Here is a 20193-nt window from a genome sequence, read left to right as displayed (position 1 = left end):
TTGATGATGTTAATAAAGGTTTTCCAGTTTTTGACAGCAGAAAATGACAGCTCAGTCGGCGGATTCGGTGCTTTATGACACCCACCATTGCACCGTATTTGCTCACGTATAGTTAGGGACCGTTTAAATATGACGTAACGCCAAAAACTCAATTTTCACGAGTCCCCCACTCCCAAGGGGAGAGTCGTTGAGAACATTCCCAAGTAACCAAAAGTTCCGATAAAAGGGGATTTTTTGAGTAGAATCAATATATATAGAATGCCAGTGTCGCTGTTTTTCTATAGGACTCATTGTGGTAAACATGATGCTAACAATCTGTATCAAGTCTGTGAATCGGGAACTTCGTTGTCAAAGTTGCTCATTGTTATTTATCTGTTCTTTATCTGTGCGCTGGTTGGTGCTGTCATCAGGGCGTTCTCCGCTGTGTTTTTATGCCAGTGAAATGGTTTCAAACGTTCTTTTTCTTTTCGTCCGGATGAATAGAATCCCACAACCGCGCCCTTTTGCACCGATTTTTTCAGAAATTTGAAGCAAGCGAAGTTTCCAATCACATTACTTGGCAGCCATAATCGAAATTTTAAACTGGTTGTCAAAGTTTGACAATGAGATTCCCCTTTTGATGAATCTCAGGCACACACACATCTGCATATATAATGTAAATACATTATCTGAACAAGTGTGATGTTTACCACGCGCACTCAAGCGACACTGGCATTCTATATATATTGATTATACTATTTTTTGGCTTAATCAGCCAACGAAATGATCATGAATAAAACTCTATTCAACTTAATTTTTAAGTAATTAACCGTACTTTCAAGTTCGTATTTGATGATTAAGCTTCCAAGGGAATACAAAATAACTTCTAACAGAACTATAAAGTTCGCAAAAAGTTCACTCGCTTCAGTCGCTACATAGAACACTGTTCAGCCCAAAAAGAAACTCCAATAATTTTAAAAATAAAAAAAATTGGGGGAATATTTTCCCACTTCTTCCTGTTTTGTGGATTCATGACATTTCTCATTAACTAAGGCATTTAATTTCGGGTAATAATCGACTGTTTTTTATAAATATTAATTTATTGTAACTTACCACAACACCACCAACCAAAACCTCGGGGATTTGAACTCGAGTACTTCTTTTCGGTGACTTAGACGCATACCACTGCTCCGTTACTGGAATATGCGATTTGCATCGTTTTTACTCGATGTGCTAATTTCTCATTTATCACAGCCCCGAAACGAACTTATACTTAAGAACAACTCATCGGCAAAATTCATGTCACTAGCGGCTTCAGAGATGGCGCAATGCATCAGGATAGGTTCGCAACGAAGAACGCTCGGGTTCAAATCCAGCAACGGTCGGTGTTAGTTAGGTTTTTTTATATGGTCTATCTTAATCGCATGAACCGACTTTACAAAAGTTAGGAGGAGGCGGAGGTAGAAAATAGAAAAGTATAAAAATAGAACTGAAAGTGCTGTTTTATTATAAACTTTTGCCAAACTTTCTTTAGTAGCTGCTTAGCGCCCTATGCAGCGAAATCAAGGCAACTTTGAAGTTCGGTTAATTGCAGGTAAAACTGCTTAGCAAGCTATACATCCATAGACAAAAAGCTTGTTAACCTTTTTTTTTTTTTTTTTTAATTCTATATTAGAGAGGTTTTCAGCCTGCGGCTGGTTCGCCTCTTTGTAAAAAGTAAAGAAATTCAATTTTGTTTCTGCCAAAGCATTCAATTTAAATTTGGTCGAATAAGCTGCAGTCTTTCAGGAACAATATTATCGTCGTTTCTGCTACACGATCGTCGCTCAGTGCCTCCCTTACGCTTGATGAGATGTTGTAGGTGCGTCGTGGTCCCTCGAACTCCGGGCAGAACGTAATTATGTGCTCCACAGTAAATGTGACATTGCATATCGAGCAGGTTTTCCTGAATTCTCCAGTGCCTGTTAGATTGTGCGTTATTCCTGTGTGTCCAGTTCTTAGCCTTGATAATACTTTTCTTTCTTTCCAGTTCTTTCTTTCAGTCCAGGCGATATTGTTAACCTTCCTTAGACAGCATTATCCGAACTCTAAGCTACTTCCAAGTTGCATGATGAACTTTTAAGCTGCATGCTGAACTTTCAGGTTGCTACAGATATGAACGGTGCTTTAATAAGAATGAAGTTTGGTTTACAAATGTAGTGTCTGATTGTTCAGCAAGAAAGTTCTGCGGAACTAAATGTGAACCAAATATGAACTTTCAAGTTTGTTCCTTAAGTAAAATTCGAACTTTTGGTTGCTTGGGTTTGCATGAAATCGTTTCGGTATTGTACTTTGCAGCTGTACCTGGATTAATCCAGATTATTTTCCCCAAGGAGCAAAACGGCAGCACTTAAAAGAGCAGGTGTCGAATAAGAGTTGTGTGGTAGCATCCGGTGCTGAATAAGCGAATTTGCTGAAGTACGTGTTGTTTGAACGTCATATCCCACATTTTTCCTAGCTTCTAATCAACATCTTCATGTTGTTATGTAAGTGTGGAATGAGAGTCGAATAGGCATTGTGCAAACGTATCAGTAGCACAGCTAAGAGCAGGTGTGGAATACCGGTCGCTTAAAAGCTACCGTATCAGCTAAGAGCAATTGTGGAGTAAAAGTGGAATAAGAGGGGAATCAGCATTGCGCAAACGTATCAGCAGTATTACAGAAAGCACGTGTGGAATAGTAGTGGAATAAGGATGGAATAAACGTGGCGCAAACGAATCAGCAGCATTGCTGAGAGCAAGTGTGGAATAGTGATGGAATAAGGGTGGAATGAAAGTTGCCCAAACGCATCAGCTGATTGCTAAGAGAAATTGTGAAATATGTGTCGATTAATCGTCGTACAAACGTATCAGTAGCACCACCAAGAGCAGGTGTGGAATAAAAAGTGCTTGATGGCAGCCAATAACACAATAACTTGAATGACACTTTATACTTTACACTTTATAATTTATATAAATAAATTTGTATTAGGTACACTTTATTTCTTTTTTTTACAGATTAAGAATAGAAAAAATTTCCATAACCACTTTTATCTGAGACAAATCTTTGCTGGTCGTGGCAATCCTTTTATTTGTTGTTGTCTGGACGATCTGTATCTTCTCCCTCGGCGTGTCTTTATCCCTCGTCCAAGGCAACCAGCTCTACTTGACGCTTTGCTCAGCGAGATGAATTGCGTCGGGCTAAAGCCGCCAGAATTGTTATGATCGGGTGGCATAATGGCAATACCACCACTGCTGGTAGCGCCGTAATCGCGTGACCAGCTCCCGCTGCCGGTGCGCGAAAACCTCACTTCTTCTCGTGCCATCCACTGCTGCTTTTTGTTTTTTGGATGAAAAAAACTAAATCCGACCCGTTGACAAATATACCTGCACAGACAGCAAGCAGAAGCAGTACTATCTGCGTAAACTAATGATGGGGTGACAAAAGTACTAATCCTCTGCTGTACTAGCACGAACCACTTCTACTGTTAACTAATCACTGCTGCTGCTAACTAATCACATCACTGCTAACTAACTGAACAATTGCACACAATGTTCGCAGCTAGACGAAAGTTCTGGATTTCCAGTTTCCAGTTAATTTCACTCAGTAGCACCGCTCACCGTCGTCAATATTCAAGAAAAAAAAACCTTTGCGTTGTGAGTGTGTTAAGGCCCAAACAGAATGCTGCGTCAACGCATCCGTCAGCGTCAATTTGGCAATAAACCCATGGGAAAACTGTCAGAATGACGCCGACGGACACGTTGACACAGTATTCTGTTTGGGCCTTTATGTTGCTGTCATTGCTGGTGGTACAAACGAAATACTTTAGCACAAATAGTTTATTAAATGTTTAACATGTGCAGAATAAATACTTCTAAAGCAATCTTGTACAGCAGATGCCAAACATGATTTAAGAAACTACTCTTCAGCGCTTAAATGTATTTTAGCCCATTTTTGTTCCACGCTTGACAAATTTAAACAGGTAAATCCACATCGGCTAAAAACTCGGCGCCTGTCATATGTCAGATTATCTCAGATGTGTTCGTCGATGGCTTTCGACCGTCAGTATGTAAGTTCGAATCCGGATGAATGAAAAAAGTATAATGGCAGGCTTGATAAATTTTGAGTCAACCAACGATTTCCTACTAAGTCTCTCATTAAATTATAAAAATACGAATACAAAAGTGAACATAAAAATAACGAAACCCACAAAATAAAATAAAAATACTTCCTGCATATTTTATTCTTTTTGCTTGTCTAAATGTTGAACTGCTGTGGAATAAACGTAATTTCAGTATCATTAGCAGCAGTTTAATAAACATCTCTATGCGTACTGAATAAACATTTTACTATACGTTGCATAACAGTCATACAAACGCATCTTCCACGCCCATATTCAGCACTGTGCTGTTTAAATTCTCCAAAACCAACTGTATAAGCATTGAACAGAGGTGTTTAGATATATTTTAAAAGCAGCTATACAGCATGTGCTGAATAAAAGCTGTCGGTGAAACGTTTAATAAGCAAAAATTGTTCCTTGGGTCTCTAATGCTATGACTCTAATGTGCTATGGTGCTCTAATGTATATGACAAAACAAAACAGCAACATTGCAATTGTCAGTCTTTCTCTTTCTTACTCACAGCATTCGCATTGTCGCACTTTTTGTGCCAGTCGCACTTTTAGACTGCGGTGTCCAGTAAGGTGCAAAATGCGGGATATCTTCGGCGCACTTTTTCGTTATCTTCCAAGCAATAAGTGCGCCGAAGATACCGAAGCGATTTATTGCAAAATAGCACTTTTATGAGCGATATCGCACTTTGGATAGTACAATTTTCCTTGCAATTGACAATATTATTCATTATTTTTAAATTACGATTTAAAAACAAATTGACAACTTTGAATGCATTTTACTCAGTTCGTACAGAGTGCTTTATGCGACCTTTTGAAAACTAAATCCAGAATTGAGCTTAACGGCAGAGATGCCAGAAGTGAAGACATGTCTTCATTTTGAAGACATTTTTGTTACAAAGAAGACTTTTATTTTGAAATGTCTTCACTTGAAGACATGTCTTCACCATGCAATTCAAATGGGTAAAAAAATCTGGAAAGCCGGAAGAAGACAAATGAAGACATTTTTCTTGATTTGTGAAGACCTTTCAAAAAATCACCTGGCATCCCTGCTTAACGGTGCAGCGCTATCGCCACCCTAATCTTTGTTGTGTGCGTGGTGCGTGCGTAGGGGTGAACTAACAGTTGAAGTCTGTACCTGCAGGGACGCCAGATATACAGATTTGTTTAATATGCTTAATCTCAAAATTATGGTATTTTGAGAGCAATTAAATTGCAGATTTTAGTAGAGTAGTAGATTTTTAGTAGATCACCATACTTTCTTTTAAATAAGTACAAATTAGTGCAATGTTATATATTATACCACGTTATTGCCTATAAAAATAACATTATTAATTAATTAAAACACCTTTGGAGTAAGTTTCAAGCTTTCAAAGCATATTGGCATCCCTGGACGGCTGACATTTTTCTTCAAAAGAAGCTTCATTTTTGTGCAGCCGTAAAACGTTTTTCCTTCCTTTCTTCTGGCGTGTGAAGTGTAAAATACCGAAAAGTGAGTTCAATTGTTTCAAAAAACGCCGAAAACATTAAGAAAATTAAATAATTCGATTTTGGGAAATGTTTTTTAGCTGAATTGCGACGAGTTTCGTACACAACAAGTGTAGTTACGTAGGAAATTTTCAGTCGCGTCGCAATGGCTGGCGGTACCGGCACGAAGGTGGTGCAAATCACCAACATTGCTCCGCAAGCTACCAAGGACCAGATGCAGAGTCTGTTCGGTCACATCGGCAAGATCGACGAAATTCGCCTCTATCCGACGATTCGTGACGTGTCCTGTCCAGTAGTGTCACGTATCTGCTATGTCAAGTATTTCGAGAGCAGCTGCGTTGCTGTGGCACAGCATTTAACCAACACCGTCTTCATCGATCGAGCCCTGATAGTGATTCCGGTGCAGAGCGGAATGATTCCGGATGAGTACAAAGCGTTGGAGATGGCCGCAAACGGAACATTGGTGCCGGGTTTGCATAATATTGACGCACCGAGCAAGCTACCACCGGAGGTGGTTAATCGAATCGACGGAATGGTACCCAATCAGGTAAGCAAAGCCTTTCCCAGTAGAGATTCAAGCATGCAACGACTGGTTTGTTAGCATCATTACTAATACTCCTTTATTCCACCTTACAGGTAGTCAAAACCATCGATCCGAAACTCGATGAGAATAATTTGCCGGAGTACCCTCCACTGCCAGTTAATTTTGATGCGAAGAAAATTGAAGAGACCAGGCGTACCATCTTGGTACTGGACTTGAAGTCCGACTGGCGGTTGGAGGATCTTATGGACCACTTCAAGTCTGCTGGCGAAATAAAGTATGCTCGATTTGCAGAGAATGACCGTTCCCGGTATGCTTTGATGGAGTTTTGTGAGCAGCGTAGCGTAATTTCTGCACTTAAGCTGCAAGGGTCCGATTTCCGTGGGTATCGCCTTAACGTTCACCATTCTACGCAACCGATCGTGAAACCTGAAGCGAAAAGTAATGAAGCAGCCCAGAAGGAAATCGAAGAAGCAATGTCGATTGTTAAGGAAGCGCATAGCATGATTTCTGCCGCTATTGATCCGGTTATTGGAATGCTTGCAAAGGATAAAAGTTCGAGCCGACGCCGGTCTCGTTCGCACTCGCGCTCCAAGGATCGTCGTTCCCGTTCTCGCTCTCGCAAGCGTTCCAAGTCACGCTCGAAGCGCTCCCGCTCGCGAAAACGGTCACGTAGTCGTTCAAAACGTTCACGCAGTCGCTCAAAACACTCGCACGCGAAGCGATCGCCTTCGCGGAGCAAACGGTCCCGGTCTAGGTCTAAACGATCCCGATCTCGTGATCGTCGTAAGCGTTCCCGTTCTAGGCACCGTAGCCGTTCGCGATCGCGTGATCGTCGTCGTTCACGTTCACGCTCAAACCGTAAACGGTCACGTTCCCGTGAACGTCGTGATCGCAGCCGCGAGCGCAAGAAGGGTCATCGTAACAAGGAGGAACGCCGGCGCCGTTCGCGATCCCGGTCTCGCAGCCGCAAACGATCGACTTCTCATAGCCGGTCTAGCCGACCGAAGGACTCGTCCCGTTCATCTAAGAAAAAAAGTCGATCGCCGGACAAACGGCTGAAGAAAATTCTGGAAGAAAGCGTAAGCCGCGATTACGATGCAGAGGAACGTCTCGGGGGTGGCGATGACGATGCGGGTGCAAGTGGTAACGGTAATGGCGGAGGAAGCGAGAGCGGCTCAGCGATTGCTGTTGCGAAGCGCGAATCACCTATCCCGTCACGCGAGAAAACGGCCAGCCCGACAACGGAAAAATCTGACAACATGGACATTTCTAATTCACCGTAAACATCGGTGGTAAACTATCATTTACAAACTGTGCATCCAAAATGCTTCTGAAAATGATGATGCACAATTATGATGAATTATTATATTCTCTTAGTGAATGTAAATGGTCCTCTTAAAGTTTTACATTGTCGTATAAATTCAATTGATTGTAGCTGCTTGGAACGAAATCTGATATAAGAATAAAGCCAGACACTTGCTGGTATGCTCGCACGGGTGTCCTCTTGATTGATGAACGAAAAACGAAATCCTTTATAAGAGCAGCTTTGTTCTGTTCAAAGTTTGACTGGTGTCTAAAAATTATCTGCTATCTGAGCAATCGACGGAACTGATAGAAAAGTTTAGCTCTAGTTCTAAAGCAGATAAATTATTTAAGCCTAATTTTACCAATTTTAGGCTCAAGTCCGGTAAAATTTTAAAAAATAAAAAAAAGCTACAGAATAGTTGAAACTGATGGTACCGAGCATCAAGCCATGGGAAATAATCGATTTAATGGTTGTACAAAGTGCTAGAACAGAGGTAAAGTCGGACTGGAATAGCTGCTCAAGACCGGCAAATTATGGAGACGTATCCTAAGTTCGGCACCGAATCGAGAATCGAATTATTGCTGAAATAGTAAGGAAGATTAGTAAATTTATTAGAAGTAAATTTATTCAGATAGTGACTAGGTCTTCCTCCAAAAGGCAGCACGAATGAGAAGGCAGCCATTCTACTTAGAGCAAAGACCAAGTAATTGAATCGGACGTCTGAATGGTTATGAAATCAAAGCCGATAAAAACTTTTGGATGGAATAATACAAGGGTCTAGGGGTGGGGCGTGAACCCATGTTGATTACTAATATGTTCCTTCAAACACCGTGAGGATAAACTTAGGGAACTGTGATATACGGTACTGATAAACGTGAGGTGAACGGTTCGACAGTCAACTAAAAACTGACTCTTTATTTTACTAATCAGAACACTGCCAGCAGCTGTTCTGTCAGGGTTGTACTCGAGGGTGGTCACCACAGTTCTCCCCCTTTTTGTTAAAACATATTTACTTTACATTTGAAATTGGCCAAACTTCACTGCCAAAACTGTCGTACAATTCAGATTGCGGTTAAACTAAACTGCCACGTATTATTTATAAAAAAAAACATTTGATAGTGGCGAAACTTCACTGCCACAAACTAAAAACACGATTTGATGTTTCATCAATAGTATATAAAATCAGAATTTTGTTTTAAACACTGTGATCTAGATGAACGTCGTAAACTCGACGGATGACGCTTTGATTTCGACGCTAAACTCGATTGCTTCGATGTATTGGAGCGACGTATTTTCCTCGGCTGTACACTGGAACTCGACGATGGATTCGATGGCTTCGACTGCGACCACTGCCGCATAGATGGGCCTTCCTGGGGATCTACTTCCTCAGGTGGTAAACTTGTTGCTACACTTCCACCTCTCGAATCACAAACCTTGGTATGATCGTCAGTTCCTCGGTAAATAAACGAATCTGCTGCGAAACCGAGAAAATCGTCAGCATCGTCGTCAACGCCTTCATCGTCATCGTCACGTGCTCGTTTTCGGTTACTACTAATCTCCTCATCCCTCGCAAAAATCAAACCGTAACGATTCTTGCGGGTGCCAAACAGCTTCAGCTGATTGCGGTGCACCAGATAAACCCGACCTCCGACGGAAACCTGAAATGTGTTTAAAGAAGCACGTTTAAGAAATTTAGCTTCTAACCATCGTCGAATATCAGTTGGTCTAAAATTTTTATAATAAACTGGATCTCCTGGGCGCAACTTATCAATCCAGTCATACTTTGGGTGTTGTTTGGCTTTGTTACTATATACAGGTTTATTCATAGACTCTCTCTTCGTCAGATGATTTCTAAAACTATTCCTAGGATGGATCAAATCCAACAGCGTCTTGGGCTTAAAACTAAACAGCTTTTCAGAAGGAAACGAACTGTTATCCTCCAAACATGTGTTCCTGTAACCAAACAAAAAATATGACACCATATCTTCCATACTTAGCCTTGCCATCTCTGGATCCAACAGAAACTTTTTCAAACCTTCTTTTACCACTCTTACCATGCGCTCTGCTTGTCCATTGCTGGACGGGTTATACGGCGGGCTCTTCATAACCTTGATACCATGTGTCTGAAAAAAATCAATCAGTTCTTTAGAGCTAAACGGTGGTCCTCCGTCCGTAACAACTACGTCCGGTAACCCAAATCTAGCAAAAACGCTGATAAACTTCGACTTTACACTCCTGGCATCAGTACTAAACTTCATGTACTCAACTTCAAGCCATTTGGAGAAACTGTCTACAATGACCAGGAAAACTTTCTTGTCGAAATAAAAGAAGTCCGCATGAATGCGGGCAAACGGTTTTGTGGTAGGAATCCAGTTAGAATGCGGAACTTGCTTTGGAATTGCATTCATCTGGCAGCACACTCTACAAGTTTTTACGAAATCTTCGATGTCAACACTCATGCCATGCCAGTAAACTGTCCTTCTGGCCATCTGCTTTATTTTGGTTATTCCTGAGTGATTTTTATGCAATAAACGCAGTACTTGCTTTTGTAAACTAGCAGGAATAACGACACGATCTTGGTACAATAAACAACCTTCAACTTCTTCCAGGTCTTGGTGTTGCGCATAAACATTGGCTAAACTGCGATCTAAATTCTGCGGCCAACCATGCTTCATGTAGTTAAAAATTTGCTGCAAAAACGAGTCTTTTCGTGATTCACTTGCAATCAACGCATGATCTAGCGGAAACTCATTGGATACATTTAAACTTTTTATAAATTCATTTTGCAAAGCAACGGGTACGTTTTCTGGAAGAGGGAATCTTGAGCAAAAATCAGCATTGCCCATTTTTGCTGACGGTCTGTAAACAATGTCAAAATCGTAGATACTCAGTTCCATTACATATCTCTGCAGACGCGTCACAAACAACGTATTTTTTCCTTCCTTTCCAAAAATACCAATCAACGGTTTATGATCTGTATACACAGTAAACTTCTTGCCAAAGAGAAACTTGTGAAACTTTTTTATGGTGCTAACAACTGCCAACGCTTCTAAATGTAAAATTGGGTAGGATTTTTGTGCATTTGTTAAACTGAAGGAAGCAAAACTAATAGGCCTCTCTTCATTCTTGATCTGATGAGCAATCACTCCACCTAACCCGTAGCTACATGCGTCTGTTACAACGACAACAGGTTTACTCGGATCATAAAACTCCAACAGTTTTGAACTCAACAATGCTTGCTTACATTCCTCAAACACTCGGCTACATTCCGAGCTCCAGACAAACTTAACGTCTTTCTTTAGTAAACGATACAGACAGCTAAGGCGTGAGGACAAGTTGGGTATGAACTTCCCGTAGTAATTTACCAAACCCAAAAATGCCTTTAGCTCAGAAACATTGTTCGGAACTTTCGCTTTCCGAATCGTCTCGACCTTTTCCGGGCACGGCAACAAACCTCCGTCGCACAAAATGTGACCCAAGAATGGCAAACTTGAGACAAACCATTTGCATTTTTGCGTATTAACTTTAATATTGGCATTAGAAAGACGCTCTAACACCAAATTAAGCTTTCGTACACAGTCTGAGTTGTCCTTGCCTGCTATCAAAACATCATCTAAGTAACAGTAAACTCCATCGATACCTTTCAAAACCTGATCCATGATCCGTTGAAATATAGCTGCACTTGAAGAAGCACCCTGTGGCAAACGATTATACGTAAACAAACCTTTGATCGTATTTATCACCATAATTTTCTTTGACCTGTTTGACAATAACAATTGTGTATACGCACCAGCCAGATCTAGAGAACAGAAAACCTTCGCGCCAGCCAAAGAGGCGAACAGATCTTGTGTGAGTGGTAGCGGATAAACATTAGGAACCAAAACTTTATTAATAGAAACTTTACAATCAATAACCATCCTAATGCTACCATCTTTTTTAACAACTTGAATTACCGGAGATGCCCATTCACTTGCATCTACTGGTGTTATGACGCCATCTTTTTCTAAGCTTTCGAGATGCTGTAAAACCTTATCTCGCAACCTGTATGGAACGTCATAAGCACGCTTAAACACCGGTTTATAATCTTTCAGAACAAGATCTGCTTCAAACCCTTTAATTGGCGTTGATAGAGATTTATCAAAAACATTGGCAAACTTACTCTGTAACTCAGAAACAATCTGGTCCGGGCAAACTACCAGTTGATTGATGCTGTTTCCAAACGCTCTCCTCCAGTCAGGAATAAACAAATCCAACCAATCTCGTCCAAGCAAAGGAGTGAAGTCACTACCGCTCCTCAAAACAACTAGCTCAACAGTTTTCCTCTGTCCGTTAAACTCAACACGGACTGTAATTTGTCCTTCCACCTTCAAACGACTACCGTTAATCACTGCCAATTTCTTGTCGCAAGTTTCCAAAGGAATATGGTCAAATTCTCCCTCGTACATCTCCAAACTGATGACGGAAACTGCAGCACCACAATCGACCTCCATTCTTAACCGCAAGCCGTCAACGTAAACGTTACGGAAACACGGTTCGTTGATTTTATTGACTGACGAAATCATCATACAGTCCATATCTTCATCATCCGAGACGGAACGATTCAATCGACGCCTCAAACTCTTCTGGTAATCGGTCAACTTGGGTTTAGCTGCTGGAGAATCGACAAACTTAACTGTCTTCCTCTTGTTTTTCAAATCGTAGCAAAAACGCCTTGTATGGCCACTCCTACGACAGAAATTGCAAAACAAATTACGATGCCTTGAAGTGGAACGATTTTTCCTGTCAAACGATACTGAGCGACTCCTACTTCTTCTTCTGCTAGGCTGACGACTCCGTCCACGTGAGCGATCTCGAACATTAACACGACTGTCCCGATCTCCAAGTCGGTTCAACACGCTCGTACGTCGCGAACTGGAATCTTTCGAGATTATCTTCACTATCTCTTCCGCTGATTCGGCGTTAGTAATTATTGTCTCCGTTTTTGCTAAGGTTAGATTGTCCTCGTCAAACAATCTTTTCTGCAGATCTTCATCGCTAATTCCGCAAACCAATTTATCGCGGATCGCCATATCCTTAAACGCTCCGAATTCACACAATTCTGCCTGGAGCTTGACAGCTAGTATGAAATCCACAGCTTTTTCATTCGGTTCTTGGTTGCGTTTGTAGAACTTAAAACGCTGGATCAGATCGCTTTCCGTTTTGTCATACCGCTTCCGCAGAGCATCAGTAATTTCTTTAAACGACAAAAGCTTCAAATCCTTGCCAGGGAAAAGAAGTTTTATATCGCTATAAACTTCCCTACTGCATGAAGCCAAAAACGATACTTTTTGCTCAACCGGATCCGTCACCTTGTGGTGCGCGTACACCCACTCTAGTTGCTCCAGAAACTGCGCGAACGGAATTGTGCCGGGAACGTACGGCTCAATCTGATTTACTAGCGGCATACTTGACAAAATGTGAAAAACAAAAACAAAAATAAAATAAAATAAATTCACAAAAATATTTAATTTTTATTCGCGAAACTACAATGCTATTTTTATCAGTGCAAAACTAGAGATCAAATCAAAACAAACCGAACTTGATCTCCACACACAACTCAAAGCAAACGCGATAAACAATAAATCTTTTCGTATTCCGTTTTGTGCGGGAACGATGAACACAAGCAAACGGTGAAACTGTTGGTATGTAGTGCAAATTGCAAACGAATGAATGAAAACTTTACCGTCGCTGAATGGTATCAATGTTGCATTAACCGAAACTTGTCAGCGAAACGAAAATGCTGCGGTTTGATTATGTTAGTGCAACTTTTGGTAAATACAAAATGGTTCTTTTGCCAAACCAATCACGGTAGAAACAAAAAGAAGCGTCTTCTCTGTGTGCTAAACAAAAGAAAAGGCTTACAAACGCACTTTATAGCATGCAAACTAAAACAAATTCTAAACTCAACAGAATTAAAACCATGCAAAAACTTACGTGACCGTTGCCTCAAACCTGTGTATTGGCAAACCAAACAAACCAAACCAACTCAACGGCAAAACACTGCACTTGCGGAAAAACTAAAAAGACCGCTTTTTTTTTCTTTCCAAACAGCACTCCGCACAAACTAACGGCGGGGCAAACAGATTTACTTTTTTTTTTTAATCTAGCTTTTCACTTTACCAGAAAACACCTCCAGCAAACCAAAACGCTGGGAAACACTTCACTGCAAACCAAGCTGCAAACTCAATTTACCGGCAAACTTAGCGCACGGCGCAAACAGCAGAACACTGGAAAATCTTCCAGGAAAAACACTAGGTACTGTCGAAAAAAACTATTCACACGCGATTTTTCCAAAATTTTACACTCGTCGCCACTAATATGTTCCTTCAAACACCGTGAGGATAAACTTAGGGAACTGTGATATACGGTACTGATAAACGTGAGGTGAACGGTTCGACAGTCAACTAAAAACTGACTCTTTATTTTACTAATCAGAACACTGCCAGCAGCTGTTCTGTCAGGGTTGTACTCGAGGGTGGTCACCACAATTACTAACGTAAGTAGAACGTATTTCTTTAATCATGATAAAATTGCACCTTGTTTTTGCTGTTCACATTCCAGCGTATACAGAAATGACACAGAATTTCACCGGTACGTTTTACTCGACAGCAAGAGACAGAGATGTTAACGGAGTGAGAAATTTATTTGCTGACCTAGAAAATGCAATGTTATGTGGTTTCCGGCCACCAATCTTTCATCTGTAGCTTTGCCATCTGAGCCACTTGATCTTACAATACCGGTTCTTTGGAATGGATTGTCTTAGTTTAGCACAATCGGGAAACGTAATGAACACGACGGACCACAAGTTGTAAGTAGAATTTCAAAAACCCGAATCGATAAAATAAGAAACAGTTAGTCCACAATCATGGGTCATTTTAACTTTAGTTGCCGATTAATGCATGCTAACCTGTGATTGACAAAATTGTTACTCATAAGTAACAATTCTCTTGGCTGATCTCTTGGCTTAATGGGCCAAGGCCAGGTCTGGCCAAAAAACCACATTTTTTGTGCGATGCTTTTTATTGAAGCCGGCAATTTCCGGTAGGTACTTTATACTGTATCTTCGTATCTCCTCGTTCAGCGTGAACCCTGAATGAAATAACACCGGCTTGAACATTCTCTTCTCTCTGACTGTCAGCCACAGAAGTATCTTCTTCGGAAACTTGAGACGGAACTTGAGGATATACTCGACGTCATCACTTACCTCTTTGGTGGGGGACGTACAGTACTCGGACCTTTGTCAATCGTTGCGTCCAGGGTCAAATAGTTTTTGTCGCCTATTATGACCACGACATCGTGCTTCGCCGGAAAGATGTTTTTCACCAGCACCTTCAGTCGTTCTCTGGGCGACTCAGGCACGGTCAGGTTCGACTGACGCTTCCGCATAAAAATGTCCACTTTCGCCAAGTACTTCTTCACCGTTTAGCCGGTTTCTCTGACCTCCAGGTCCAAGGCGCGGAACGATGAGGCCACTCTTCATTTTTAGTTTCCGCGCAGCACTGTCGGGCGGCTGGAATCAGGTTTCCGTACAGCGCTTTCGCCTTTCTCGCGGAAGATGTTGCGATGTTACTTGCAGGGATCCTAATGTAGGAAGGCGGTTCTTATAATCTTCGACGCAGATCCTGTCGGTAGAACATTTGAGACGGTGGAACATCAGTACACCGACTAAAAGGCGAAGCAGAGAAAACTGGGTTGAAATTAAATACGTCTAAAATTAAGTAGGGTATGGGAAGATATTTTCGCTCCATTAAGGGATCGCTTCTATTTTTTCGGCCATGGCCTAGAAAAAATAGGGGAAGAACAGGCGGTTTTAACGTTCTTTCAATAAAAGTAGATTACTTACATTGTTAAGAAAATGGTGATAAGGTATTAAAGTTGTATCGGCAAAACACTTTTATTAGCGAAAGAAAATGAAAATAAGCTGAATTTAGAAACGAGTCGAAAATACCTTCCTGTACCCTATATGCTGGCGGGCGGGACAGAGCGCGACAGAGCTCGCTCTCCCCGTAATCGACGGAATGAGTTTGAGATAGTCGACGAGTTCGTATACCTTGATTCACGGGCAACAGAGGACAACAGTTCTAGTCGTGAAATTTAAAGGCGTATTATCAGCGGAAGTCGGAACCTTGTAGCGCTATGTTGAACAGCTGGCATGAGAAACCATCACCTTGACGAAGCCCTCCATGCGATTCGAATGAACTTCACAACCCACCCGAGATCCGAACACAGCAAAGTGTGCCATCCATCGTAGATTGAATTAGTTTGATGAGCTTCCTGGGGAAGCTGATGTTCTCGTCCATGATTTTTCATAGCTCCTTTCGGTCGATGGTATCATATGTGGTTTTAAACTCAACGAACAAATGGTGTTCCCACTTTGTATTCACGGCCCTTTTGGAGGATCTGCCGCAGTGTAAATATTTGAAGCAGGCTTGTTAAGTCCCACAAATCTATTCGCAATTGGCGATAGTCGGCGGAAAAGCAATATTGAGAACGGTGATCGCTCGATAGTTCTCAAATAGTCCAATTTGTCGCCTTTTTCGTAGATCGGGCAGATAATCCCATCTTTCCACTCCTCCGGTAGCTGTTCCGTATCCCAAATTCTAACAATCAACCGGTGCATGCAAACGGCCAGCTTTTCTGGTCCCATTTTAATAAGCTCCGCTCTTTCCCAACTGATTTATTTTTTTTAGCTGCATGATGACCTCCTTAACTTCACCTATCGTTGGGGCTGGCACTTTTTCTCCGTTTGTTGCACAGTCAAAATCCCCCTCGGCGTCATTCAAGTGTTCATCGAAGTGTTGCTTCCACCTATCGGTCACCTCACGATCGTCCGTCAGAATTCTGCCATTCTTTTTTTTTTTTGTATGGATATTATCACTACGACCAGCATTTTGATCTATTGTGATATCATCCAGGTGTTGTTCCGCATTTCGTTATTTTTGCAGTATCGCTATAGAGTGAGTAAACTGCTTATTATCCGTGCGTAAAGTGGCGGTGTTTTTCACCCCCTTTTTGCCTTCTAGGCTTCGTCTTACTTTTCAACCAATTGAGCTCTAGAGCCAGGAAATGCGGGGACTAGTTATAATTTGTCCTTGGACAAGAGGCTTCATTCGCACCTCGAGCAAGTATTATTCTTATAACGTGCTCTGGAAAGAGGCTTTCATTGTTAGTAAATGCAGAATGCAGTAGGAAGGGGCCTGAGAATAAACCCATGCTAAAGTCACTTAACCTCGAATGGCCTGATTCTGCTAAGATTCGAACCCACGACCAATCGCTTGTCAAGGCAGACTCGGTAGCCTTGCGGCTACTGGGCCCCCTCTGCCATTCTTATCCTGACACATTTCGGCTCGCAGCACAAAGCCTGTGCGGGTTCCCTCCAGTTTCTGGTAGAACTTTCGCATTTCCTGAGAACGATCCAGTCGCTCCAACTCTGCATATTTCTACTTTTCCAGATACCGCTTTTTCTCCCAGAAGATTTGGTTTCGCAGCATCTTCTGTTTTCTTTTGTGTTTCTGTTTTCCTTTGTGTTTCGAATGTTGTTGTTGTTCACAACGGAGAGTTTTGGGCGCATCTTAACCATCACTATGTAGAGCTCCAAGTCAACATTAGCCATGCCCGAGTCAACATGGTAGAAGGTACTGCGTACGGCCATGTGCTTAGAAGCGGCAACGTACTCTGAACGTACGTACCGTTGAGTTCTTCCAGCACACCTCCTGCAGCGCTACGACGTCGAATTTACCGCTCTTCAATACGTCGGAGAGCAGAGAGCACTCGAGTATTCCCTTGGAAATTGAGACAGTTACACGTCCCGAGTTTCTAATCCTTATTCCTTTTCGTCACGTGGGTCTATTTCGATAGTTCCAGTCCGAATTTCCTTGTTCTTCGTTCATTTACTTACTTACTTACTTATATGTCCGTGTCCGCCGGTTCGGCAGAACAAAAGGATAAAATCAGAGATCTCCACTGATTACGGTTACTCGCCATCGCCATAGCTTTGACCTGTGACCAGGACAGGTTTCCGTCTACAGCCTGGATGTCGTTGGCTATGCTGTGTCGCCATGAGCCTCTGGGCCTGACTCTTCCTCTGCAGATCTCGTTCGCTTCTTTCCTCAAGGTATGACCGATCCACTTCCACCTACGTTCACGAATTTCTGTTGCTATCTTCGTTCACTGCCTTAGTTTTTTCGTGGTGGTGGCTTGCAAAGCCTGTTGCACCAACCCCGTGTTTCGCGGGTGGACCAACGAAGCTCGGAAGAGCCCTTCTTCCCTTTCAGCATACGATCTTGGCTTCCACCGGGATTGGTAACTTGATCTCCACCAAGGTTGCTCGTATCCCGGCTGGTACCACGAGGAGGTAGGGATAGGAGTGAACCTGTGAACCACCAGGCTGTGACCCAGAGGTTGCCGACGGTACGCATTATTCAGCCGTTTACCAACTAAGTGCACATTGTACAAAACGCAAATTAGACTGGTTGTCATGAAACGTGGACATTGCTAGAAAAGGACCTACAGCACTCGGAGCTTTCGGACCGTCTTTGGCGGCGTGCAAAAGGACGATGGGTGTATGGAGGCGTAGAATGAACCACAAACTCGCGTGTCTCTATGGCGTCCAGTATTTAAAAAGTGGCTAGAGCTGGACGGATACGTTGGGCGGGGTATGTTTCTAGAATGCTGGAAAGCTGGACAACTATCTTGCAAAACTGGTTTTCGCAGCGACCGTGAGCGAGATGGCAAGACTAGGTCGACCGAGATCTGGCGAGCACTGGGTGCCCGCAAAACTGAAGACCAGCTGGCATGTACCGAATTAGATCGATGAATTATGTTACGCAGGTCCCACCACAGGAATTAAGTAAATAATTCGTAAATAAATAATTCGTAACTAAGTAAATAATTTGTCCTCTTATCTGAGAATAGTTTTGAACGTTTCATTTGCTGCTTTGCGTCAGTTAGTTGCCTGCGATTCTATACATAGTTTCAATAGTCCAGCGTTACATTTAGATTAATTTCGTTCAAAAATGATGTATACAAGGCATGGCACGAGAGATCCGTAGTGATGTCAATGTTTATTTAACCGTCAACTCAGTATAAGGTAGTGAGGTACAAAACATTTTCCAAACAACTTTCTTTTACTTATATAGTAGCTTTCAATCATGAAAATGAGTAAAAACATGTAAAAAAATTATCGCCCTGCAAAAATTTGAATTTTTAACCTGCAGCATAGTCAAGCATAACATAACAAGTTTTTGATGACATCAATATATAGGGTAGTTGATCCAATAGTTGTGGTAGTACCAATAGTTGCGCTACTATTCATTATTAATGCATATTTTCGTCACCGTAGCATTTTAGATAAAACAATTACATTCATTATATAAAACAGGCTTTTAGAAGTATTGGTAGTTAGACTACACCATTTAAAATTAAAGCATTATTTGCTAAAATGCCAATTTTCCAAAATCTAACGCGCAGTTGGAGCGCACAACTATAGGCGCTCATCTATAGGTTTGCTACGATGTTTTTTCACTTAGCAACCTAGCAATGTATATGGAATAACACAATTAAAGGAACATCAAATTTAATTAACGAAGCATTAGCGCAACTGTTGGTACAATATAATTGAATCGGAAAATTCATTTTTTCTTTATAAAGCTTCTCGTACAACGAAAGCAATTGTCTCGTCTTGTGACAAATACCTTGTATTTGATAAATTTATATCCCACAAGCATTAATTGAAGCATATACCTCAATAAACAAGCAAAATGAATGGATAATGGATCATCTACCCTATATTGATATCTTTTGAATTGGTTAAGAAATAACCGAGCTATTAGCTCTCAAAACATGTTATATTCAAGAAATTTCATGTGTGGAGAACTGCCCCTTAAGATCAGTGATGACACTTACTTACTTACTTATGTGTCCATGTCCGCCGGTCCGGCAGAACAAAGGGATGAAATCAGAGATCTCCACTGCTGACGGTTACCCGCCATGGCTTTTACCTGTCGCCAGGACAGGTTCTCGTCTACAGCCCGGATGTCGTTGGCTAAGCTCCGTCGCCATGAGCCTCTGGGTCTGCCTCTTCTACGCTGTCCTTGTGGATTCCAGTCGAGTGCTGCTCTGCAAACCTCGTTCGCTCCTTTCCTCAAGGTGTGTCCGATCCACTTCCACCTACGCTCACGAATTTTTGTGGCTATCGGCCGTTGATGACACCGACGATGGAGTTCCTCATTGGATATCCAATTATCAGGCCACCAGGCACGAATAATATATCGCAGGAACCGGTTAATGAATACCTGCAGTTTTTGCGTTGTCTCCGCTGAGACGCACCACGTTTCGCAGGCATACAGTAGTACGGATTTAACGTTTGAATTAAAGATTCGGGTTTTCGTACGTAGAGTGATCTGGTTTGAGCGCTAAATGTTTCGCAGACCTGCAAAGGCACCCCTGGCCTTCCTGATCTGTGTGGCTATATCAGTCTTGGTACCACCATCGGGCGTTGTTTGGCTACCAAGATATTGAAAGGCGACAACCTGCTCAACTTGTTGTCCCGCTACTGTAAAGTTGGTGGAATTGTCAGTGTTCACTACCATAGACTTAGTTTTCGCTACATTGACTGTGAGACCTGCTGCCTGGGAGCTCTCGGAGAGGTCGTCTAACTTGCTCTGCATATAGTTTCGGCGTTGTGCGAGCA

At 41.9% G+C, this 20193-nt stretch overlaps 2 protein-coding genes across 2 annotated transcripts; one reads left to right on the top strand and one right to left on the bottom strand.

Annotated features, from left to right (window-relative positions):
- The first annotated feature begins 5539 nt into the window (after nucleotides 1–5539).
- Nucleotides 5540–7643, top strand: LOC128742346 (probable splicing factor, arginine/serine-rich 7). The gene is made up of 3 exons (XM_053838680.1): nucleotides 5540–5617; nucleotides 5694–6160; nucleotides 6250–7643. The coding sequence occupies exons 2-3, from the start codon at nucleotides 5759–5761 to the stop codon at nucleotides 7438–7440; spliced, it is 1593 nt and encodes a 530-aa protein (XP_053694655.1). The 5' UTR covers nucleotides 5540–5617; nucleotides 5694–5758; the 3' UTR covers nucleotides 7441–7643.
- Nucleotides 7644–8971: 1328 nt separating this feature from the next.
- LOC128743572 (uncharacterized) lies at nucleotides 8972–12338 on the bottom strand. The gene is made up of 2 exons (XM_053840173.1): nucleotides 11623–12338; nucleotides 8972–9121 (listed from the first exon to the last, which is right to left on the bottom strand). Exons 1-2 carry the CDS (start codon nucleotides 12035–12037, stop codon nucleotides 9024–9026), a joined length of 513 nt encoding a protein of 170 aa, XP_053696148.1. The 5' UTR covers nucleotides 12038–12338; the 3' UTR covers nucleotides 8972–9023.
- Between the last annotated feature and the right edge of the window lie 7855 nt (nucleotides 12339–20193).

The sequence above is a fragment of the Sabethes cyaneus genome, chromosome 3 (assembly GCF_943734655.1).
Source record: "Sabethes cyaneus chromosome 3, idSabCyanKW18_F2, whole genome shotgun sequence".
NCBI classification, from domain to species: domain Eukaryota; kingdom Metazoa; phylum Arthropoda; class Insecta; order Diptera; family Culicidae; genus Sabethes; species Sabethes cyaneus.
Note: the sequence above shows the minus strand (reverse complement) of the source record. Positions and strands in the feature narration are given on the sequence as shown.

Excerpts from the sequence above, each read along its gene's own strand:
- LOC128742346 (XM_053838680.1), top strand. The coding sequence starts at position 5,759 with ATGGCTGGCGGTACCGGCACGAAGGTGGTGCAAATCACCAACATTGCT. Across the intron at positions 6,161-6,249 it reads ACGGAATGGTACCCAATCAG|GTAGTCAAAACCATCGATCC; the intron begins GTAAGCAAAGCC and ends TCCACCTTACAG.
- LOC128743572 (XM_053840173.1), bottom strand. The coding sequence starts at position 12,037 with ATGGACTGTATGATGATTTCGTCAGTCAATAAAATCAACGAACCGTGT. Across the intron at positions 9,122-11,622 it reads GATTGTTTCTGAGTTACAGA|GTTTCCGTCGGAGGTCGGGT; the intron begins GTAAGTTTGCCA and ends AACACATTTCAG.